At 34.1% G+C, this 23,936-nt stretch overlaps 2 protein-coding genes and 1 pseudogene across 2 annotated transcripts; all 3 read right to left on the bottom strand.

Annotated features, from left to right (window-relative positions):
* Positions 1-3,539: 3,539 nt before the first annotated feature.
* On the bottom strand, positions 3,540-9,765 carry LOC120118031 (annotated as a pseudogene).
* Positions 9,766-15,145: 5,380 nt separating this feature from the next.
* LOC120118034 (HMG-Y-related protein B-like) lies at positions 15,146-15,843 on the bottom strand. Its single transcript, XM_039138181.1, has 2 exons — positions 15,701-15,843; positions 15,146-15,622 (listed from the first exon to the last, which is right to left on the bottom strand). Exons 1-2 carry the CDS (start codon positions 15,776-15,778, stop codon positions 15,161-15,163), a joined length of 540 nt encoding a protein of 179 aa, XP_038994112.1. The 5' UTR covers positions 15,779-15,843; the 3' UTR covers positions 15,146-15,160.
* A 923-nt stretch (positions 15,844-16,766) lies between these two features.
* On the bottom strand, positions 16,767-20,183 carry LOC120118033 (putative receptor-like protein kinase At4g00960). The gene is made up of 6 exons (XM_039138180.1): positions 19,962-20,183; positions 19,668-19,807; positions 18,894-19,104; positions 17,921-18,155; positions 17,644-17,794; positions 16,767-17,266 (listed from the first exon to the last, which is right to left on the bottom strand). The coding sequence occupies exons 1-6, from the start codon at positions 20,023-20,025 to the stop codon at positions 16,871-16,873; spliced, it is 1,197 nt and encodes a 398-aa protein (XP_038994111.1). The 5' UTR covers positions 20,026-20,183; the 3' UTR covers positions 16,767-16,870.
* Positions 20,184-23,936: the final 3,753 nt, after the last annotated feature.

Here is a 23,936-nt window from a genome sequence, read left to right as displayed (position 1 = left end):
TTCCTCCAAGTTTTTTAAGTCGTTTTAAAGGGAAAGCTCATTTTCAATGTCATCTTCTCCCTTTAAAGTTTTGAGTTGTTGTTTCTCCAGTTCGGATCTCTTTTGCTTTACCCTGCCTGAAAGGTTACTAAAGCAATCGTGATTGAGGTTCTTAAGGCTAGGCTTCAATCTCTTAAGTTTAGAAAAAATAACATGCATAGGATTTCCATTGGCAGCTCTAGACCAGGACTGTTTTACCACTTCCATGAAACTCGGGTGTTGGGTCCAATAATTGAAGAATTTAAACGGTTTGGGGCGGTCAACTTGGGCTTCTTTAGAGAGCCAAACCTGTGCAAAACAGTGGTCGGAGGGACCAGGAGCTTGAAATTCAGTATGCTAGTCTTTGAAAGAGGACACCTATTGAGGGTTAACAAGAACTCTATCGAGTTTTCGTGCAAGGAAGGCATTTTGCTGTTTGTTACTCCATGTGTACGTTGGGCCAAAAAAAGGGTGATCAAAGAGGTCAAGATCAGTGAGTGTATCTTGAAAATCTCTCATGTCTGAAGTAGATATCGGGCCTATGAGATCGTAATCTGAACTTTCTTTATAGTGGAGAAAAATGTTAAAATCGCCACCAATAATCCAGGGAGTATGGCCAACAAAAGAATGGAGGTCACGTAAATGCTGCCAGAGAAGTCTTCTTGTAATTCCGTCGTTACTGCCATAGACTGCTGTGATGACTAAATGAGAGTTATGAAACCTCCCTCTGATAGTAATACACTGGTCAGAAGAATGAATTAACGAGAAGTCCAGACCCTTCCTCCAAAGAACCCATATTCTTCCATTTAAGGCCTGTTCATAGTTAGTAATGGCGTTCCAGCCAGAAAAATTGTTACCTAGGATATTAACAGACTTATCTTCCTTCACTCTTGTCTCCATCAGGCAGAACACGTCAATTTTATTCTGGTTAGCTCTACTAATAACTCTTGCTTGCTTGTGAGGACAGTTGAGTCCTCTCACGTTCCAAAAAGCGAGGTTCATTGGGATGGAGTTTCAATTTTATCCCCTCCCCCACCATCTACAGAACACTTGTGGCCATCTTGCCTTTCTTTCTTTTTCAGTTTAAGCTCCTTTACTAAGACAGCTACTCCTTTTGACGCAGCTCGAGGTTTCTTTTGAGTTTCAATTGAAGCATGATGAATTTCCTCTGTATCATTAAGTATCTGGAATCTGTTTGAAGAACTTGAAGTGGCCATCTTTTTATCTTTGACAGGCCTTCCTCTTCCTTTTTTAGGAATAGTCGGGGAAGAATCACTTTTGTTCTTGAAGGTTTCTTCTGTTGGGTCTGAACTGGTTAGCTCCACTAAGGAGGAGCCTTGGTGAGCCTCTTTTAGCTCTATGCTTACCTTTGATAAATCTTTGACATGAGATTCGGATGTAGTAGAGGCAGTATGAATTTGAAGATCTTCGTTTTGTTCATTACTTTCTTGGGCAGAGTCATCCTCAACTGAACATTTTTCTGAAGAAGAAACTAAAGTCTCTTGTAGCAGTTCAATTCCACTAGTTGAAGGCTCTGTCTCGACAACACTTGTAGGTTTCTCTTTTTTCCTCCAAATTAGATTTTTTGCAGCAACATGGTCTTTAGATTTCATACATACTTTTTCACTGTGACCGAAAATTTGACAGTAAGAACACTGAGCTGGCATCCAAGGAACTTCAACTGATACAGTGACCTTTACTCCATCCTTTAGTTCCACTTCAACTTGTTCAAGAATAATGTCTTTTGCTCCTACTTCGATACAAAGTTTAGCTAATTCTAGGTGCGTTTTTGAAGCAGTGACAGTGTCCATAGAAAGTGGAATTCCAATTGCAATACCTATGTAATTGAGTCCTAAACGTGAGTATAATTCGAGGGGAACATTGTAGAGATGAACCCAGATAGGCAAACTAGAGAGATTGAAACTTAATTTTTTTAGACTGGGTTCCCATTTTCTTAGAATAAGGGGCTTGTTCAGAACATGCCAGGGTCCATTTTCAAGGACCCAGTCACGAGCAGTAGCAGATGAGAAGGAGAAAACATATAAATTGTTTCCAGCAATACTCACCTGGATTTGCACTCCCGCCATAGCTTTCCTCCATAAGGTGTTTACAATTCTTTGCAATGAAGAGAGGCTCGGTGCGGGACCAAGAAGTTGGCCAACGAGAGAGAGGTTCCACTCCTCAATTCCAGAGTCGAGCACTTCTCGAGGGGGATGAACTGTTGCGGTACCATCGCAAACCCTAGGGGGATGGAATTCCAAATTGTGATTTTCAGAACCACCAAACAACTTACTCCAGTCCATGGATTTCTCAGGGCGAGAAGGAGACGGAGACTAGGCAAACTGGGTGAAGAGGAAGAACACCCAGGAGCGCCGGAGACACGACAGAGAACCCTGAAACCATTAGTCCTGCTAACGTACAATGCTCTCCTTAGAATTTTATGTTTACAATGATAGTATTTGTTCATATTATTTCTTAACAACTGACCACGCAGGTACACCAAAAACCTCTTAAAAAATTCTATCACTAAGATGGTTAGATGGGTTCGTATAAAAATAAAAACTTTAAATCAAAAGAAAATATTTGAATTAAATTTTATTTATTTTATATTTTATGTGAATTTTATTGATTTTATGTAGATATTTTTCTTAAAACAAAGTAAGGGTAGCCGGAGACTTTTCAGTATATAGAGTTAGTTTTCGGTAGATGACGTCCAAGTCTCAACAGTGGTACGTACACATAATGGTATGACGATCAACCTCTAAATTGCAACTTGATATATGTAGCTTTCACTTATTAATACTCTTAATATTTTTCGTCGTGAGTTTAATTCGTCATCCTCATTGGTTAATTATCCTTGTGCCCTTTAACCCTATTTTCTTCTCTGTTTGAAAAAAGGTAATGATTCCTTGATGGCAGTGATGGTTGAGGAGTTCACGTTTGGCAGATGCTTAGTCTAATCAAGAATTGAAATACGTCGTTTTAGAGATAATAATAACAATAATAAAGCCGAGTTGAGCTAATTAATTAATTTTAGCAGTTAAGCAATACTTGGCTGCCTGAGCTTTTGTTATCCCTTTCACTTCATCATTTAATATTATATTTTATATAATTATTGAATCATCTCTTGTCTCTTCCTACCTTTTCTTTTCCTTTGAGAAGCTTAGTTTACGCTTTATATTACTTCATTATCAATACATCAATTACTTGCAAAAATCTAGCTGTTCCATTCCACTCATGTTACGAACAAACAAAAATTTTATGTTAGAGAGTGTAGACTTAAGAATTTACATTAGAAGTTTAGAGAGTACAAAATTAGAATATCAATAAAAAAATATATAAAAAAATACTTAAATTCTATGAGAATTTGAAATTTTCATGTGTGCGACCGTACCTATAATATTAATAATTTATTAGGATTATTTTTTGATATAAGATTCGTAGTTTTTTCAATTTCACGAGCAGAATTTAAAATCCGAGCCAAATCACCATACCATCTAGAAATGAGATTTAGGCAACAATTCAACCAAAAAGTTGGGGAATATAGGCGCCATTAACATTCAAATTATTTAATGAACCAATTCGAAAATTTTGATGAACATCATCGTGGGTAAATTATGATGTTCTAATGTAGTCTTAGCCAGTTTATTCATGTTTACTTTCCTCAAAAGTAGTGCTTTGCCTCGTATAGGACAACAGGTGTAGCAGTATGAGTCTATGTGACGACTGTTGGTGCAGATCGGCCAGTGAACTCCTGCAACTTGGAAAGTTTCAGAGCAACCTCCACCTGGTATCAAAAGCAAGAGTCAGCCAATAATATGCAAGTAATCTGGAACACGACAATTTAGACAAGTTCAAGGATTCTCACGAGAGGAGCAAGTGCTTCTTGGGAGTCTCTTCCAGTTTTTGATGAATCCTTTTCGTATTGCTCGATATAGAGGCGGATAGTTGCACCTTCTGAACCGGTTCCAGAGAGACGGAAAACCTACGCATGTGGGGTAAAATCAAATACTGCACTAGAAAATGACAATCGCTCGAATAAAAATTTGTTAGAAAAAAATGATGAAGTTGACTTACCAATCGGGATCCATCCTCGAACAAAAACCGAATTCCCTGGTGCTTTGAAACAGAGCCGTCAACAGGATCCTTGTATTCGAACTCATCAGCATTGACAACATTTGACACATCCGAACGATCCCCCTTCACAATACTGCATTATAACAATAATATGACCATAAAAAGAAACTAGAATATATAACCAAGGGAAATTTTTAGTTCCGATAACTACAAACACCATAACCATTTCAACAGATGCAACGCTGAAACAACAGAATCCTAAATGTTGTTCCTCAAATGCAATATTAAATCCGATTTAGAATCAACACAGGGAGTGGTGTCACTGGTTCCAAAACAGCGATATGCATACCTATTGATTTCATTAAGAGATGATTGCAAGTTGACCAGATAAGCCATTAAATCCTTCGCTGCACCAGCATCAACATTCTTCAAAAGAGAATAAATTAGTTAGCACTCTCTTAATTCCTTTAACGCCTAACACAGAAAAGATCTACATAATGTTGTACCTCATAGTCGTATCGAGTATAATAGTGTCGACCATAGGTAGCCCAATGCTGACGGACTATATCCTCAACAGTCACAAGCTTATCTCCATTGAGATTTTCCTTGTTTTTATATGCAAGTATTGATAGCCAAGCCAAAACAGCCCAAATTCCATCCTTCTCTCGTATATGGTCAGAGCCTGCCCACAAATAGAATGTTTTGTAAGTTTCTCATAGTTCTAAATGTATACTTTGTATTCGTTACATCAAACACTTACCAGTTCCAAAACTTTCTTCTCCACAAATTGAACATAATCCAGCATCCATTAAATTGCCAAAAAATTTCCACCCAGTGGGTACCTAGCAAAGAATAGATAAATAGTTACCTTATAAAAATTAAAATAGTGGCCAGCAGGAAAAATTATCAAAAACCATTTCCCATCGTATACCTCAAAAAATTTCAAGTTCAAGTGCTTGGCTACCACGTCAAGGGCAGCTGATGTAGGCATACTCCTACAAGATGCGGAAAATAGATCTTAAATTTCAATTTCGGTGAAGATGATTATAGTTTAACACAATATGTATATCAGAGTTCCAATTGCAGAATATATGTGAATATATTGGCAATTTTATAGTTTAATTAAATACGAAACACCATTCTATACGAGATTCAGTGAGTTCTAGATGCTTGAAGAGGCCTGCACAACAAACCACTTTTTATGATATTTGCAGTTTTAAATTTAAACTTAAGATATCATAGAAGGAGAAAGAGTCTGATGTATTATTATCATGTAGAGAAAGGACACAGACACAATTCACCTATTCATTGCATCTTATAAAGGCTTCAAATGTAGAATCACCTTTCTTTAAGCTTTAAAGACAGTGGCATTAGTTGTTTTATGTTAATAACCTTTATGTTGTAAGTCCAACATAACTGATAGTTTTGAAAGAACCAGCTGAACAATTGCATTGGTAGAATTGAATGTTCCAATAGAAAGCATGTTAAAACGATAAAACAGTCCACCTGGCAACTCCCTTCAAACCAGAAGAAAAGTAAGGAATTGAATTGACGGCATTGGCAGCAATGATGGCAACTGAATCTGATGGAGTGACAAAGAACCTAAAAATGTAAAAAACAAGTAATAAGATAAAATTTTAGGTGTAGTTAATATTAAGATCTAACTAGATTTCAATTTCCCAGATGGTATGAGCACCTTTTTCCCAGTATCATGTTACGATCAGCATCACCATCAGCAGCGGCACCAAACTCTGGTGGCTCAACTTCAGAGTTCGATTTGCCCAGTCCCATGCGAGCAACTAACTCCTTTGCATAAGTCAGATTGGGATCAGGATGCCCTCCTCCAAAGTCCTCCTGGTTTGCATCAAGTCAAAGCATTAACAAAGAAAACTGTGACCCATTCAGCTAAACAGAGATTCGACGAATAGCAAGTCTATAAAATTCTTCAAGTGCTTAAAAAGACCTTGGGTACACAGTTCAACAGTGAGCTTTCTTGTGCCCCAAGCTCTTCCACAAAAATGCGATTAGCATATGCTCCAGCAACTCCATGCAGTGCATCATAGCTTCAATACAAGGTGAAAGGGTTACCTTTTGGCCAAGAATTATAGTCTATTCCAGAAAATCAATAGTCCCGTTCTTAAAAAACAAAAGGCTTATCCACATACCAGAATGTAAACTTCGAAGAGGAAAGCAACTTGCGAATAAGCTCGAAGTCAAAAATTGACCTGAACATAGAGGCAAAAGGATTTCGTATTTAGTCCTCCTGCATATACAATCAATATTAAAACTCTGACATTCCCGGAATGAAATCATCAGGATATGAATAATACGAAGAGGAATTATGACACAACTCACGAGATTTTAATCAATGAAAATGATTTTCTAGAAGCTTTTAAGTTTCAATTTTCGACCGTAATAATAATAGCAAATTCCAATAAAAGGGGTTACACCATTTGAATGATGCTGCTAGCCAATATATATTAGGTAAATCACATTCGCTTGACAAATAACTTACTTCATCAATTTCACATGGTCATTTGCTGAATCAAAAACCTCAACATCAAACTGTCCCTCAGGCCCCGTAAAATTTGCAACACCAGTTGTACTGATGTCTACCTGGATAATGCAACATGTTGCAATGATTAAGTTAGAGGTAGAAAGATGAAAAATATTGTTCTAGGAAAGCAAGACAAACATTTGGTAGATCTTCAGCAATCAAGTATTCTGTTATCATTTTCGTGTTCTCAAAGATCTTATCAGTGATAGCCTCTGGAGCAGGTCCACCATTTCCATGTTGTATTTAATTCCAAAATCCTGTGATAAAGACACAAAGCCAAAGCAGTCGTACATTTCTCAGATGTTGCATGCAAAAAACAATTTTTGGAAATTAGACAAATCAGCTTAGGCATACCTCATTAGGACCACCTGGATTATGACTAGCAGTCAAAATAAAGGCACCAGTTGCTTTGGATCCCTGATATTGAAGTTTGTAAGCAAACCCTTTATATTGTCAAAACTAAATCATATTGAGTAGCTTCTCACAACAACATAACAACGGGAAAATTAATAAATAAACAACGAGATATAGAAATAAGAACAATGTTACTCACATCCACACCAACTCTTTCACGTATTACAGCTGATACAGCAGGAGTTGAAAGCAATCCATTTTGACCAACCCATACGCGTCTTACTCCATTTGCAGCAGATATTTTAATTATTATCTGTCAATTTAACACAAGGCAATACCTCACTGAGCAAATTTTGTACAATGATCAAGAACTTATTGCCAAATGATAACATTATTGAAGACATCATAATACAGGCAACCACTCGAGAAGCCCTTGGTTGCATCCATTTAGAACATAGGACTTGAATTTGGGCACAAAATTCCATCATAAAGATTGGACAAACCATAAACCAACTACTTATATACTGTATTAAATACACATATGAACAAGCTGTCAAAGAGTTATTGGATCCTAAGAGCAGGTTTATAAAAGTTAAACTAGCCAAGCCATAACCCACTTAAACATGGCCACCACAAATGCATTGGTAAGTTGAAGGCTGAATCTCTTAACATGACCAAAATACACAACATATGAAAAACAATTCTTTGCCATTGACAGAAAAATCATTTCAAAGAGCACCCCTTTAATGAAATAACAAGAATTTCCCCCCATTCTAAGATGATATAGTTTTATGACATCTATTTAGATTCAAAGTTGCAGCACCTGAATAGCATCCTTTGAGAAATAACGACCATCACCAGAAACAACAAGTGTAGCACCTATAACCATGAACAGAAATAAGGGGTAAGCCACTGTAAATCTGTAATCCACTGAATGTATGCGATCAAACAAAGAAAATAGGAATTGTCAATATCATTTTTCTCTTTAGATAAACTATCTTTCAGGATAAGGAATGGACTTCTTCCAAAACAAAGTAATGGTTTACCAAACGTGCTGGTGGAAAACTAAAGAAGTGGAATTGAATATGCTCTACAGTCATTATTCCAATAACTAAGAACTGAATGTTGCCAGAGCATTAGATAAGGCCTCAAATGCAAGAAATTGAATTAGCAGGCAATACAGAAATGCACCATAACTGTGTGTGCAAAAAATGGTAAAAATACCAATATTCTTGGTGTTCTTACTTCTTATCAGGTGTTACGATAAAGATCTTAAATCTGAGGTGGTGCTCTTATCAAATGCTAGGATAAAAATTATCTTAAATCTGAACCATGGCGCTCTCCTCTGTTACATATAGAAAAATACTGGTAAACAAGAAGTGTATCTATCGGTTTCAAGGTTGGTAATAAGTACAACTTTACTATTGAGGGATCAGGTATAACACCTAAACCAATGTACACAAGAAGCATGCCTAGCAACTGAGGTGAAGGATAAATTTGGAAAAAGCCCTGCACTAGACAAGGCAGCTTTATCGAAGCTCACAAAGGCAAATTCCCTTTGTTTTCTTCTCGGTGAAAAACCAAATTAAGAAAACAAAAACTAAAGAGTTCTCTGCAAATTGTGACTCTATTAATCGATCCCTCTAAAAAAAATATAAAAAAATGAACTTGACTTGTAAAAATCCCCAAGATTCTAAGAGCCCGTTAAACACATTATGCCTCTAAAGATTAAAAAGATAAAGATTACCACGTACATTTAGCATACAAAAAGGCATAACATCAATAAACCTCTACCTTTAACTTTCTCTGGTGTAAGGGCATTGAATGTTGACTGAACAAAGTTTTGCAAATAATGAGGTTGAACAAAAACTTTCACCTGGAAAGGTCAAAACACCACAGTATAAAATTTCAGTAAAGAAAATAGAACAAAAATCCTCCCAACATGCATATAGAAAGGACACTTACAATGAAGGCAACTATTAATCTAATATACCTATTATGCGTAAGAAAACTGTAGAGAATACTGTTCAAACAATATAAGTAATATCATAAGAACTATCAAGTAGTATTGTATTTTTTTTATCATCAGTTCGAGAGTATCAAAACAGAAAATTGTACTGGTCAACAAAAATCCATCAACCATAAGCAATTATAGAATCATTCATATATAGAAATATAACACAAAAATAGTTATCAATTAGTATATTTTAAGCATTAGACTTCAACATGCACAAGAGATAAAACCAGACTTGAAGTTCAGATCCGGAATAGAAAAGAAAAAGGAAAGGAAAGTAAATTAGCATATAAAATGTTAATATTCCTGTATTTCTTCGGTTATATGGTATATATTATTATAGACTAAACATGAATCTATGAAAATGAAGCTTAATAATATAGTTTAAGAGATCGTCTAATTAAACCAGGAGAGATTGCAGGCGTCAACCAAACGGATCGAATTTGATCACAAATTTAGATCAGAGTGATGTAACACGAGAGATCAAGATAACTGATATCGATCTAACTAAACGGAACGAAGGACGATTACCTTCTTACGGAGGCCAGAAGTTCCAGGCTTCTGGCCTTCGAACGGCGTCGTTGAGACTTTCGAAACCTTGAACACCATTTCTTAGCTTTCTCTGTCAAATACCAGCTTAGATCAAATCAATACGAATCTCTTAAAAGAAAAAAAAAGTTTAAAATAGGGAGAGAGATGGAGCTCACTCGTTGGAGAGATCAACGTGAAGCTGGCAAAAATGAGGAAGTGACGGACGGGTATTACCTTTTCAAATATATATGTATTATTTGTATTTGTAATTTTAAGTGAAGGGTAAAGTACATAAAAGGTTAATTTATTAAAGTATTTGTTTTTGTTGAATATCTTGATTATTAAAAATTATAAAATAATTTTTAAATTATATGATGTTATTTTATTTAGTCTCATGATTATTAAAAGTCATAAAATAATCACATGACTATTTATATATTCTAAACTCGTTATTTTTTGTTAAAAAAATAATGTTTTCTAAGTTAGACGTTAACATAAAAAATATTATATGATAAAATTTAATATCATAATCGTTTGATGTGTATTTTACAGATCAAATCTCCTTTTACATTGTATGTCGAGTCAATGTTTGAAATATTATATTGTTGAGTCGATACTTGTGAAAGCAATGACGATGTCAGTAGATATCATTAAAAATAATTTTATCATATCTTAGTTACCAGATTAACATTAACTCAAATAACCGTCATCTTTCTGATAGAAATGGACGAGTAGAAAATATATAAATAGTCGTGTGATCATTTTATAACTTTTTATAGTCGATCACTCAACAAGCACCCTATAGTTAAGAGACTATTTTATAATTTTAGATAATTGAGGAACTTAACAAAATAGTACTAAGTAATCAATCAACTATTTGTATACTTAAACCCCAAAGAAGAAGCTTTGCGAAAATAATGAATGGATTGTATAAATGGAAGGGTAAAGTAGACTATTAATCACTATTAGTAGGTTAAATTATTAAAATAATATTTCATTCGTCCTATTAGTTTTGTTTATTGTTGATTAAGCAAGTAATTTTAAAAAATTAATTCGATCATTAATATATTGATAAATTTAGTTTGATAAGATAATATAATAAATGGTAAAAAAAGAAATAAGTATTTTTATTTATGATAACTTTAAAATCTAAAATACACATATTTAATGGGATAAAATGAATATTATTTTAATATATATTTTTTACAAAATTAACACAAGTCCTCTAGAAAGCGTTGTACGTGAAAGGGCTTTTCACATACATGACACAAAATATGAAAGACACATCTTTAGAAAGTATCTTCGCCCTAAAACCACTTATCCAACCCTACACGGTTTCAATATTTTTATTGTCTAATTATTGTATAATCTTAAGTGAAAAAATGATTCAATATTTTAAATAATATGGTTCCTTATGTTTTTTATTCGTTAGATTTTGATCATCGATTTTAAAAAAAGTGATTTTGGTCTCATATATTATCGATTCGTTTGGTTTTGTTCCATCGATCGTTAATTTCCGTTAACACATTAACAAAAGGATGAGTTAACAATTAAAAAAGTCAAAAAAATAAAAAGAGTTAATTAAATCATATGTTCTCAAAATATGATCCTCATTTAAATTGGTCCCTAAACTTTTAAATATTTCAATTTCATCTCTAAATTATGACTAACATTCTAAATTAGTCATCAACCTTTTGAACATGTCAATTTCATCCCCAAACCATGACCTTCATTCTAAATTGGTCCCCAAACTTTTTGAACATTCCAATTTTATCTCAAACTATACGTATATACTAATCACATCCCTTATTAATAAAATCATTAGGCCAAGTTATATTATTGTATGTTTTAAAAAAAAAATTAGTTTAAACTATGGTTGAAACTAATTACATATTTGGATGAATTTAGGAAAGTATGGAGACTTAAGACCAGGGTAGCCGAGTAGTGTGGGTCACAACCATAGGGTGTAGCATATCTGTTTTATTTTTAATGCCTTTGTAGTAATTTCCATTACTTCTACTTTTTATACGTTTCTGTCATTGGAATCTATGAAGGCTTAGAACTAGGGTAGCGGAGTAGTGTTGCCTTAGTTTATGTTTTAACCCATTTGACTATATTACTTCTCGTAGCTTGCTATCGCTGATTTCTGTGTATCATTCACTTCATGTTTCCTCCTTTTAAATTTAGTCGGGTCTTACGTTTCTGTCTATATGCAGAGATTTTTACGCAGGGATTACTTCCCATTCAGACGTGCATATGAAGATTGTTCAACTATGTATTTATTTATTTATTTATTTATTTATACATGCATTGTATTTTATCTTTATTTTTAATTTTTTGACTGCCAGAGGTCTTCCACGGAAGCTGCTCTCAACCTGGCGTTGAGGGCAGCCTACTACCCTACCTCCCCCTTACCCCATTGCATATGGGAATAGGGTTTTGTTGTTGTTGATGATGATGATGAATTTAGGGATAAAATTAGAATATTCAAAAGTTTGAGGACTAATTTAGAAAGAGTGTCGTAGTTTAGGGATGCAAGTGGAATATTCAAAAGTTCAAAGACCAATTTAAAATGAGAGTTATAGTTTGAGAACATATGATACAATTAACTCTATAAAAAGTTGCGTGTCATTCGCCAACTAAAAAAATCTTCGTCATTCTTTTTTTTCTTCCACTATCATCACTAGGCCCGTCCCTGAGCACGAGCAAAAGCGGCAATCGCCCATGTCCTCACTTGCTCAAAGACTAAAACTATAAATTTATATATAATTAAAAAGGATAAATTATTTATTTAGTTATTCACTTATTATTTTATTTCCGTTTTGGTCATCAAACTATTATTTTTCTTTAAAATCATAATTAACGTTACATTTTATTTATTTATTAATCATTAAAAAATTAACAGCACCTTAAATTGTTTTTTTTTATTTTTCACTTAATTATTTTTTAATTTTTTCAATACTTGTTATTAGGAGTCTAATTTTATATTCACCCCAGGCCACTAAAATCTCAGAAACGGGTCTAACCACCACCTCCATAAACCACGTGTTAATGGCTTAACGGCAGTACTTCATGGGTTTCAGCATTACTTGGTAATTCACTCCTGTGATAATATCATCTACGATTGTCCCTCCAATGGGCAAAGGCAATGCAAGAAAGCAGAGGCTTTATCTTTTTATAATTCAGAGCATTTTTGACCAGTTGTTGCTGGCTTAAGTTGCATTCGAGTGGTTCAGTAAAAAGAATACCTGTGAGGGATGTACTTGAGGCAGCTTCAAATCACCTGCCCCCAATAGAAAATTCAATTACATAAAATTTGGATCCTACTCTCAATTGATCCGCAAACTCTTTTATATCCGAAGTTATACTATTTACCTTTTTTCGAATTAGGGTCACTCTCTCCATAACCTGGTCTGTCGAAAGAGACACAATGTAGATCCCTAATCGTTCAACGAGTTCTTGATCGAAGTTATGAGGGCTAAGAACTATGGTAGCAAAGTTGTGTTGTCTTAGTTCAGGTTTTAATCCATTTGACTTTATACATTCTCGTAGTTTGCTATCGTTGACTTCTGTGTATCATTCTCTTCAGGTTTCTTCTTTTTAAATTTGTCTGGGTCTTATGTTTCTGTCTATATGTAGAGATTTTTACGCAGTGATTTATTTACAGGGATTACTTCTCATTACATACGTGCGTATGAAGACTACATATGAAGTTTGTTCAACGATGTATTTATTTATTTATTTATACATGCATTACATTTTAGCTTTATTTTTAATTTACTGACTGTCGGAGGTCTTTTACGGAAGCTGCTCTCAACCTGATATTGTGGTAGCCTACTACCCTACTTCTCCGTTATCCCATAGCATATGGGAATAGGGTTATGTTGTTGTTGAGTTCCTGATCTAAAGTAGAAACGACAACAGTCAAACGACGCTCAATCCAAGCATGTTTTATTTAGCTGCATCACGTGGAACTCCACTCTCTTGGCAAGCCAAATGCAGTCCATATCGATGCTGCGACAGCAGGACCATCAGGAAAGCTGCATATTTTCGGCGTTGGTGGCTTAATGGCCTGAAAGTTCCCACAGACAAGGCCAATAGTATCTTTGCGAATAAACCTGGAACTGAAATTGAAGGTTAATTATTTAGTCATCCAATGTCAAACATATATCCATATACATCCAACGGCTGTTGTTTATCACATGAGATCACGTGGATCGGTGACGTGGGTGGAAGCTGAACTTGGATTGGAAGGCTTCTGAACTCTAGATTTATGTTGACAGGAAGAAAGAAAAAACCTCTGGATTTATGAATTTCTTTCCCTCCTTTCTTTTCAAATTCCATGGATTTGAAAGAAAAAAAAAGGTCTTTAGTTTTTTTTTCACGTGCCAACGTCCTTTTGGCTTTCTGTAAGGCATTTTAGATTTATCAAAACAAATGGGAATGGGCCACGTAGATAACGAGGGATTGATTTTAGAGGTATAGTCGACTTTTAAGGACTTACATTCATGATCGTACAGCACTATTGACCCCTCCCATAGTTGTCCCCCGCCGCACTTTCGTCGATGTCTAGTTTTCGGATGCGAACGTTATCCAAACCGGACAATCGTTTTCAGATCAGAGACTTTTTTTATTTTTTATTTTACAAATTTTAAGTTTTATTTAGAGAAGAAAAGAAAGAAAATTTTAAGAGAAAAAATGAGATTACGCGATAGATTTAGAACTCATAGCCGAAAGGAATGTAAAATAATAAATATGAGTAATTTAATCAATTGATCAAATATATTTACTCTTATATCAGAGACGTTAAAGTCGTTTGAGGTGCTTTTAACGCAAATTTGATTTCATGAGATCTGCAAATAGGAGCAGACTTAAATATTTGTATTAAAAGAGTGAATTTATAAAATTTCAAAAAAATAAATATGGTTGTCCTCATCCATCCCTTGAATCTATTCCTGCTTATAAGAGCTAAAATAGAGGCAGAAGCAGGTTTATTCGAGAAAGAAATTAGAACTGAAACCATTTTAATAAGTTTAATGCTGTGTTTTTTATATTTAGATTTGATTTTAATTTTAAAATTTTATTTCTTATATATCATCTGCTAAATTAATTTGTTTATATCAGTTTTGGATAACTATGATATTAACAACCATAGTCTGGTTTAAACCCAACAATGACTAGACTATTAGATTTTTATTATACGCGTGCTCTCAAAAGGAAAACTTGCTACACTATTTTATTACAGCATAATTATCTGTGAAGTTTCATCTCAGTTGATTAAAAATTAAAAGAAAAAGAAAGATTCCTCTACGAAATTATGTAAACACAAATAATTTGTCAAAATTCAAAACTCTAAATATAGGCAAAAATACTACATAACTTAACGGATTTACATGCAAATTACGAGTGCCTGTTTCAATACATTACAACAGATTTCCCCCAGCTCCAACATCGATATCAAACCCAAAAAAAAATTAAAATTGAAGAAGAAAGAGCCTAAAGAATCAATTAGTGGAGAAGAGGACTAAACAACACCTAAAAAAATTGAAAGTTGATAAATATAGAACAAAAAGATGAAGTCATGCTAACTTCGCCTTTTACTTTAAGCTTCAGTGCTTTACTTGAAAAGCCACTTTCGGCGGTCGACCGCGACCTCGCTTAACTCCAGGTGGTGGAGGGGCAGTGGCCGGTGTTGTTTTAGCTATCTTTGGGGGGCGTCCGCGTGGCCTTCCGGTGCTGACAGGGGTTTTGGGCTTAGGCGGAGCAGACGGACCTTTGGGAGGACGACCACGGGGTCTAGGCGGAGAGACGACGGTGCCAGGTGGAAGAGGAGCTTTGGGCTTAGGTGGACGGCCACGTCCACGCTTGGGTGGAGCATTAGGGTCGGGTCTCATGTAATTGTTCTTTATCATCACGATTTGACCGCTGTTTTTCATCTTGTTGAGGTGGTGGGAAAGTAGAGTGGTGTGAGCCGCTGGGAGATCCGAATGAGTCGACTCGATGTGCTTCGCTATTGTTGACTTATTCGACCCGGCTTTCTCATTCAATGCGTCTATGGCCTCTAAAATCATCTAGAAAAGCAAACCAAAACGAAAAATAAGCTAATATAAAACGACGAACCCAACAAAATTTCGGGGTAAAACTCATACCTGAGGATAGTCTGGAAGTAAAGATTGTTGAGCTTGGGGAGGACCTTGAGTTTCATTAGTGGCTACAGAAGCCGCCATTGAAATTTGAAGCTCCTTTTCTCTTTCTTTCGTCTGAGATAAAAACAAGAGAAAGCGAGGGAAAGACTGTTTTGTGAAGGGAGAGGGATAGGATGTTGCGAGCTTAAAAGGTAAAGAAGATGGAGGAAGAAGAAAGGCAGGAGCTATGATCCAACGGTTGGGAATTGCTAAATTTTCGGTTTACATCCAACGGTTAAAGTTTATTATATATGAGATCACCAGGATCGGTAACGTGGCAGGAAGCTGAAATACGATTGGAAAGTTTCAGAAGTCTGGGTTTACGAATTCGCAATAATATCAAAATTAACACGTTATATTTATCAAAATAATTAGTTTAATCTCTATTCTTATTTTAAGATAAAAAATCTTTAATATTTAATTAAATAATTATTTTAACTCTTTTTTTGAAATATTTTAATTATTAATATTACATTTTAAGTTAAAATAATTATTTTAAAATAGTAATAGTTTGTTAACCGACAATTATTATGAATGAATTTTCCTATCCTAAAATAAAACATTATATACGAAAATGTTTAAAAAATAAAGATTAAAATGAAAAATATTATGTAAATTTTTTTCGACATTATATCCCGTGATTTTCATCAATTTGAAAGAAAGAAAAAAGTTTTTTCCCCAACGCCCTATTGGTTCACCAAAAGGTTTTTAGAGTTATTAAGACGAATGGAAAAAGGCCACGTGTATTGGAATCACGAAGGATTGCATTTAAAGGTATGGTTGACTTTGAGATTTGAAGGGAATATAAACATGATCGTACAGTATCATAGTCCCCAGCCTCGGTTGTCTCGCACTCTCTCTTCTCTGTCCAGTTTCGACTCCGAAGGTTATCCAAACCGTACAATTAAAATCAGAGACAATATAAAGTGATTGACAGTGGTCTTGGTCCAAATTTGCGAAATTACCTTATAATCATTAAAAAATATATACTATCTTTTTACATTAATGCAATTGTAAATTGTATTTTAGCCCCTTCAAAAATGGCATGTTTTACATCTGCGTCCTAAAGAACAAAAGTTACTAACGCGTTAATTATAAAATACACAAAGAATAGCCCAAAATCTCCTGCAAAACTTAACTCTGAACTGGGCGCTTTCCATGCGGATCTGATGTCAAGGGGCTTGCAAGAGCTGATGTAGAAGCAGAAGCCGTATTAGTATTAAAGGTTGATCCATATGAATGGGAATCCGAAAGACCAGACGTTCCAGCGGTGGAAGAGAATCCAGGAGGCCTGCGGGATCTTCGGTATCGAGTACCCGCAACTCCGGGTCTTGTAGGCTCTTCGAGACTGCCAGGTCTTTTTGACAGCAGAATAACAACCCGACGCATGTCAGGTCGTAATTGTGGATCACCTTGCGTGCATAGTAACCCTATTTGAATGCACATAGCTACTTGTTCGGGTACTGCTGATGAGACCAAGGCAGAGTCCATGAACTCCAAGCATTTGCCTTTCTTGTAAAGCTTATAAGCCTGCAATAACAAGACCCCACAATGCCATTGATCAAGTCTTTTCTCTTAGAACCTTGACTTTTCCATCAAGTTAATGTTCGAATTTCTTTGCAACTAAAACTTTTCTTTATGCTTATCGATGTCAACAGGATGAAACGAACGATTCCAAGTTCAAACATGTGGTGGGGTCATTATATACCTAACTTGTAAAGGTTAAATAAATATGGCACGTTTCCACTCGGAGATCCTTAAAAGTCCACCTGACAGCAGATGAACATGGTGCAAAAAACTGGTGCACGTGAGATCTTACAAGACAAACATGCAAGGACAGACCACCATGAATAACAAAAGGTTTATCTCGATCGAAAGAATGATCGGATTGTAATATCTGTTCTTACCCAATCAAGTAGACCTTGAGCATCGACATCCAGGTTGAAGGATGAGTTTTTCTGCCCGCTTATCAGTTCCAGAACCACAACCCCGAAGCTGAACGCATCTGCCTTTTCTGAGAGACGTCCATTCATGACGTATTCCGGTGCCATATATCCACTGTTTTCCAAAGATTCATAAATATAACTCTGTTAAATAAAATTTTAGGGCAGAGGAATGGGATATCATGAAATTCTCAAAAGAGCTTGTCATATTATCAATTAAAGAAGATGCTATATGACATACTTGGTGCCGGCTACACGGGTGTTGACATGTGTTTGATCCTGGGGGAAGAGTCGAGCCATGCCAAAATCAGAAATCTTGGGGATCCATTTATCATCGAGTAATATATTACCTGCTTTGATATCCCGGTGAATGATGCGATTGTGCGAGTCTTCATGAAGGTAGAGCAAACCCCGGGCCACACCTGAAATTATTTCATACCTCCGCTTCCAGTCAAGCTCCGATTTTCTATTTGATTCTGCATGAAAAAGACCATCACCATCCTGATTATTACCACCACAAAAACCAAATAATTAATTCTATACTCATCCGTGAAAATTCAGTGCAATATCTATGATGTTATTTGTTTGTGTTCTGATATTATAATCAATTTTGTTGTTAAAAACCAGTTTTCACCAAGAACCCCCTAGTTTCTGCTAGAATTCATTAACAGATTACAAACTACATATAACCCAAATTCATATTATACAATTTGGATAACTCTAGGTGACCAAATCTTGAAGCATTTATCCACACTAAGTGAACAAGGATACAAATCGACGCCGCAAAATCGAGAATAGATCAATCAAGTGTGCTGAAAAAGAAGAGTAGGGAAATTAAAGCAGCATGACAAGGTTCAGTCCACACTGGAATCCATTGAGATTTGTTTCAAATAGATTAACTGGAACTCTTATTCATCTGTCTACCATTGATTCTCATCATCTTTACGCTATCATACAGCCAACATTTCCAACTTGGAGGTCACAAATTCGAGTATAGAAATGAGAGAGGTGATCTTAATGGCATGGGAGAGGACTAATTCCTGTTGTGTAACCCAAAGATCATATAGTTTCTAAACAGACATCTAAAAATCTTGAAAAATGATGGAATTACTCATTTACACTCTATTCTGATTACTGGAATCTGCTATGAAGCATAGATGTGTAAATGGTGAAAAACAAAAGAAGTTAACAGCAAAGAAATCACGGCAGCTTACTGAAAAGAAGCTTGTCTAGACTCTCGTTGGTGACGAACTCATATACCAAAAGCTTTTCCTGGCCATGAACACAGTAACCTAAAAGATTCACAACATTGCGGTGCTGCACACGAGCTAGCAACCGAGCTTCATTCTCAAACTCCCTTTTACCCTGATTTGAGCTATGAGATAACTTCTTCACTGCAATCTCTCTTCCATCATTTAGTTTCCCCTATAAAAATATTCACGTACGAGACATTTGTTACCGTCTAGGTTGATTAAGAATAGAAATCAGCATTTTGAAACCAGAAAACAACTTAAGAGCAAAAAGGTTGTAAAGCTTGGTAAAAGTTCTAATAACTAGAAAAGGAAGGTTTAATGAACCGAGCTTAACAACAAAATTTCAAGTTTCTTGTGCCATTCCAATTGCAAATTTGCATGCATTGACTCTTGTTCTTAGCATCTGAGATTAGACAAATCTAAAGGGGGAAGCAGCTGAATGGTTTGACGGGGTTGAGTTATTAAGGGGAAATGGTTCAATCATTATTAAAGCTGATATTCGAAATGAGATATTCAAGTAGTTTGAACCTTTCAGGACAAGGCATTTGCAGTATTTGTTGTTCTTCATGCTTTTTATATGCAAAAGTTGAAACTTTGAATACCTAGAAAGTAGAAAAATTCGTCCTTTAAAGAATCTGTAACTGTTTAGCGAATCAAAGGGCAAACCAAGTTCAGCAAAAGTTTTCCCTCTATTTTCTAGGCAACCAAACAAGAGTTTCAGCGGTGAGATCTTACCCTATAAACAGGTCCAAACCCCCCTTCACCGAGCTTCTGATGATGGTGGAAATTGTTGGTAGCAGCAACTAAAATCTCGAAAGGGAAATGCTTTTTCTCTTGATGAGCTATTTTCTGCAAGTCATCTCCATTCCGTGTATCTGATCAGACCAAAAAAAAAAACCCAGAAATCACCAAACATGTAGAAAAGCATCAAACTTTCTTCTCACCAAACATGTATAGAAAAGCATCAAACTTTTCTTCTTCAATTTTTGTAATTTTCCCATTAAAAAATACTGGGTTTTTTCATATTACCATTGCCTGAGTTGAACTTGAAAGGTTTTATTAGATTTCGCAAGAACTCCTTGGATTTGCTCATCAGATTTAGAAACTCAACAAATCTGGAAGTGAGGAACTAAGCACCATGAAATAAAAGGATTTTCTAAACCGAATTATAACAGCAAATAAATTCTGGGGGGAAAATTGGAGCTTTTACAGTTGGAAGAACGAGAGGAAAGCTTTAATGACAACTTTTCTGAGGTACTACGTTTTCGTGTTCGTTTGTCGAAGGCGCAAAACAGAGAAATGTATGTGCATATGAACGTAACGTGTTGACTACCTCTTTGAGACTGACTATTTCTCTATTGTCATCTTGTGTTTTCACTTTCCTTTAAGCTTTCGTTTCTACTTTTACCACCATAAAAACAATGATAAATTAACCGGCTTTCTTCCATCGTATCGTTCCGGCCGGTCACTGATACCGCCGGTGATCCTTATATGACGCCGCCGGTAATACAAAAAAAACCTTGTTTCACCCTTTTTGTCCCTCGTTTATTTCGAAAAAAAAATTTAAAGATAAGATAACGAGTCCGTCCCGAATTTGCTTTTGGCGAGTTAACTCGTTCACTACCATCTTCTCCGATTTCGAGTTCAACGTTACAGTTCCAAATCCATAATTTTAAGTAATATATATTTCTTTTGAGTTTAATAGATGGAGACATTCCTGATAATAGGATAAAGAAATGAGAAACCAATGAAGAAAGCGCAGTTACGTTGCAATCAGTTGTTGTTTTATGCTTTAAAATTCAAAGGATTTATACAAATATTAATTTTATATAATACTAATTTTATAAGGATAAAATACAAAAACGATATCTCGACTATAAGATATTATTTTGTTAAATATCTAGATTATTAAAAGTTATAAAATGATCATTTAATTGTAGGGAGTCACTTTGTTGCATCGATCAACTATTAAAATTTACAAAATTATCACTTGACGATTCATATATTTCAAACTCATTATTTTTCGTTAAAAATTTGATAGTCGTCTGAGTTGGATGTTATCATACTAACTGAGATATAAAAGTCGTTTGATATTCTAAGATCATATTTTATTATATATCAATCAACATGTTAACGTCTAGCTCAAATTATCATTAATTTTTAACAAAAAATAACTAATTTGGAATTTATTAATGGTCATGTGACCATTTTATTACTTTAATAGTTGGGGAACCCAACAAATCAACAACAGAGGACAATTGTATAACTTTTGCTAATTGAGGGGTTTAAAAAAATAAATACTATAGTTGAGAGACCATTTGATACTTTACCCTTTTTATAAATAAAGAGGGGTAGAAGAGGATTAGTTATCGACGTCATTTGCGTAAGCAAAGCAAGAGACGTGTCATGATAACATTAGTATTTGAATTTTACAAAGGAAAAGTCCACTAATTTCCCACCTGCTAATTATATAGCTAAAAGATCAAATATTTTTTTAAGAAATGCTCATGCGTAAATGAATTGTATTTTAACGAATAAAATTATATTTGTTTTGTTTATTTATTTTTAAAGATATATATATTCGATTTATGTTTATTTGAAATTTTAGTATCATATCATCCTAAAAAATGTATTCTAGGGACAACCGGCCCCACCCATCCCATCTAGGTCCATCCATGCATATTCATATTCATTTATTTATTTTTAAATGTGTTAATGTTCGTTAGATTAACGTTTGCATACATGTTCATTTAAAGTTCATGAACATATTCGTTTGATGTTCGGTAACCAACATTATCTTTTTAATTTTTTAAGTTTATTAGGCTTCATAGTTTGAATTTTAAAGTTCACTTTAATATGTAAAAAAATAAAATGAAAATGAGTATCGAGTAAACAATTTTATAAACAATCGATAAAAGAGTTGATAAAAAGTTTATTCGTGAACATAAACGAATCGAACACACATATGTTCATATTTGTTCGTGTATTAAATGAATATAAAAATTTTATCCATATTTATTTAGTTTAATAAACGAACATTATACAAATAATTTGTCGAACGTTGTTTTCATTTACACCTTAAAAATGCTTATGTGCTTTAGTCTTAAAAAAGTATTTTATATCACAAATATTATTATTTTATTGCATTATTTCTTTTTTAATTATGAGAGGAAGATGTACGAACCAAACGACCTTAGTGGTATAAGAATTGTTGTTATTTCTAAAGGTTTCGGATTTGAGCATCATGAATGTGAATGTTCAATGTCAAATGATTGTAAGTTATTTTTAAATATATACTATCTATTTTAATTATAAGATGAAGATACACGACCAAGCGACTTCACTGACAAAGTAATTGTTATTTCTTAAGGTCTCAAATTCGAATATCATAAATATTAAGGACGTGAGCGTTCAATATCAATTAATTTATAATTATCTTTAAATATATATTATATTGTAATTACTTATCATTTCGAGAAAATAATAAGTCCATACTTTTACGTTAATTTCTTTGCGGATACATTTCATGCTTTTAAATTTCAATGTATGGAGAGCATCCGTGGGTTATTAAAGGAAATGATAAGAAATTTTTAAAAGTTAAAAAAAGTTTTTATTTCAGAAAATTAATTAGGAAAATATATTATTTTAAATGTTTGATTTAATAATAAATATTTAAATTATTATTTTTATTATTTTAAATATCTAACATTTTATTATATTATCATTTTAAGATTTAATTATCAATATCCATAACAAAAATTTATCATTCAATAAATATATGACATGCACTTTGATTTTGATTTTGATTTAAAAAAACTCAAAAAAAATCTTTGTTGGGACTCACCCATCTAAGTCAGGTGCAGGTCTCCAGTTTGAGCCATTGTGTATGTAGAAAATCCTCGTTGAGAGATTTATCCACCCAATAAAGTGAATGATCCATATTGTTCCGGATTAATTAGAGAGAAACCTTGAGAACCGAGAGGATAAGAAAAAAGAAATCTTAATCCACAAAGTCTACCTATTTGTGTTAAATTAATCACGGCAAAAGTGCCCAAATAATGATGTTCTACAGGATTTTGGGATCTCTCGGCATCTTTAGGGTAGACCTTGCGTCTTTGAGTGAATTCAATTGTGGAAATCCCGGCGTCTTTAGCATTTAAAAAAGTTGACATTTTTACACAAATATCATCTTAACATAAATTAATTACTTGTTAGGCACTGTTTAAGAATATTTTACAGATCTAATATATTTTAAATATTTTCTATAAAATTATTCATGCATTAAATTACACAATACAATTATGTCTACCAATTACTACTTGACATTTTCTGATGCGTTTTTGACCTTTCAAAATCCTATACGTATAATATATTCTAGGATTTTGAAAAATAATTTTGCAGAAAGACGCGACACATTCGCCGCATAGGATTTTGAAAAATAAATATTAGTTATAAATATTTATAAAATTTTATAAATATTTTTCAAAATTCTATGCGGTACATGTACCGCGTCTTTCTGTAAAAATTATTTTCAAAATGATGATGATCTGTAATATTTTATAAAATTATTTATATTTTAAATTATTTACCCTCAAAGTTTCGTAGAATATACTATACGTATAGGATTTTAAATGGTCAAAAACGCATCAGAAAGTGTCAAGTGGTAATTGGTAGATATAATTGTATTATGTAATTTAATGCATGAATAATTTTATAGAAAGTATTTAAAAATATGCTAGATCCGTAAAATATTCTTAAACAATGACTAACAAGTAATTTTTGTTAAGGTGATATTTGTGTAAAATAACTAATTTTTTTCCTAAAATCCCATTAAGACGCCTAGAAATCCATTAACAATGAAAAGAGCCGAGAGATCTCAAAACTCTATAAAAAAAACACTATATCAAAAATTAATCAGATGAGTACATTACTTTAGGAATTAAAAATTCCCACATTATTATTTGGGCACTTTTGCCAATTAATCACCACCTATATTTGATGCCA

This window comes from Hibiscus syriacus, unplaced genomic scaffold (assembly GCF_006381635.1).
Source record: "Hibiscus syriacus cultivar Baekdansim isolate YM2019G1 unplaced genomic scaffold, ASM638163v2 tig00110325_pilon, whole genome shotgun sequence".
Classification (NCBI taxonomy): domain Eukaryota; kingdom Viridiplantae; phylum Streptophyta; class Magnoliopsida; order Malvales; family Malvaceae; genus Hibiscus; species Hibiscus syriacus.
This window is presented reverse-complemented; position numbering and strand designations above follow the sequence as displayed.

Excerpts from the sequence above, each read along its gene's own strand:
- LOC120118034 (XM_039138181.1), bottom strand. The coding sequence starts at position 15,778 with ATGGCGGCTTCTGTAGCCACTAATGAAACTCAAGGTCCTCCCCAAGCT. Across the intron at positions 15,623-15,700 it reads TACTTCCAGACTATCCTCAG|ATGATTTTAGAGGCCATAGA; the intron begins GTATGAGTTTTA and ends TTGCTTTTCTAG.
- LOC120118033 (XM_039138180.1), bottom strand. The coding sequence starts at position 20,025 with ATGAGCAAATCCAAGGAGTTCTTGCGAAATCTAATAAAACCTTTCAAG. Across the intron at positions 19,105-19,667 it reads GGTTTGGACCTGTTTATAGG|GGGAAACTAAATGATGGAAG; the intron begins GTAAGATCTCAC and ends ATATTTTTATAG. Across the intron at positions 18,156-18,893 it reads TCTAGACAAGCTTCTTTTCA|AATCAAATAGAAAATCGGAG; the intron begins GTAAGCTGCCGT and ends TTTTTCATGCAG.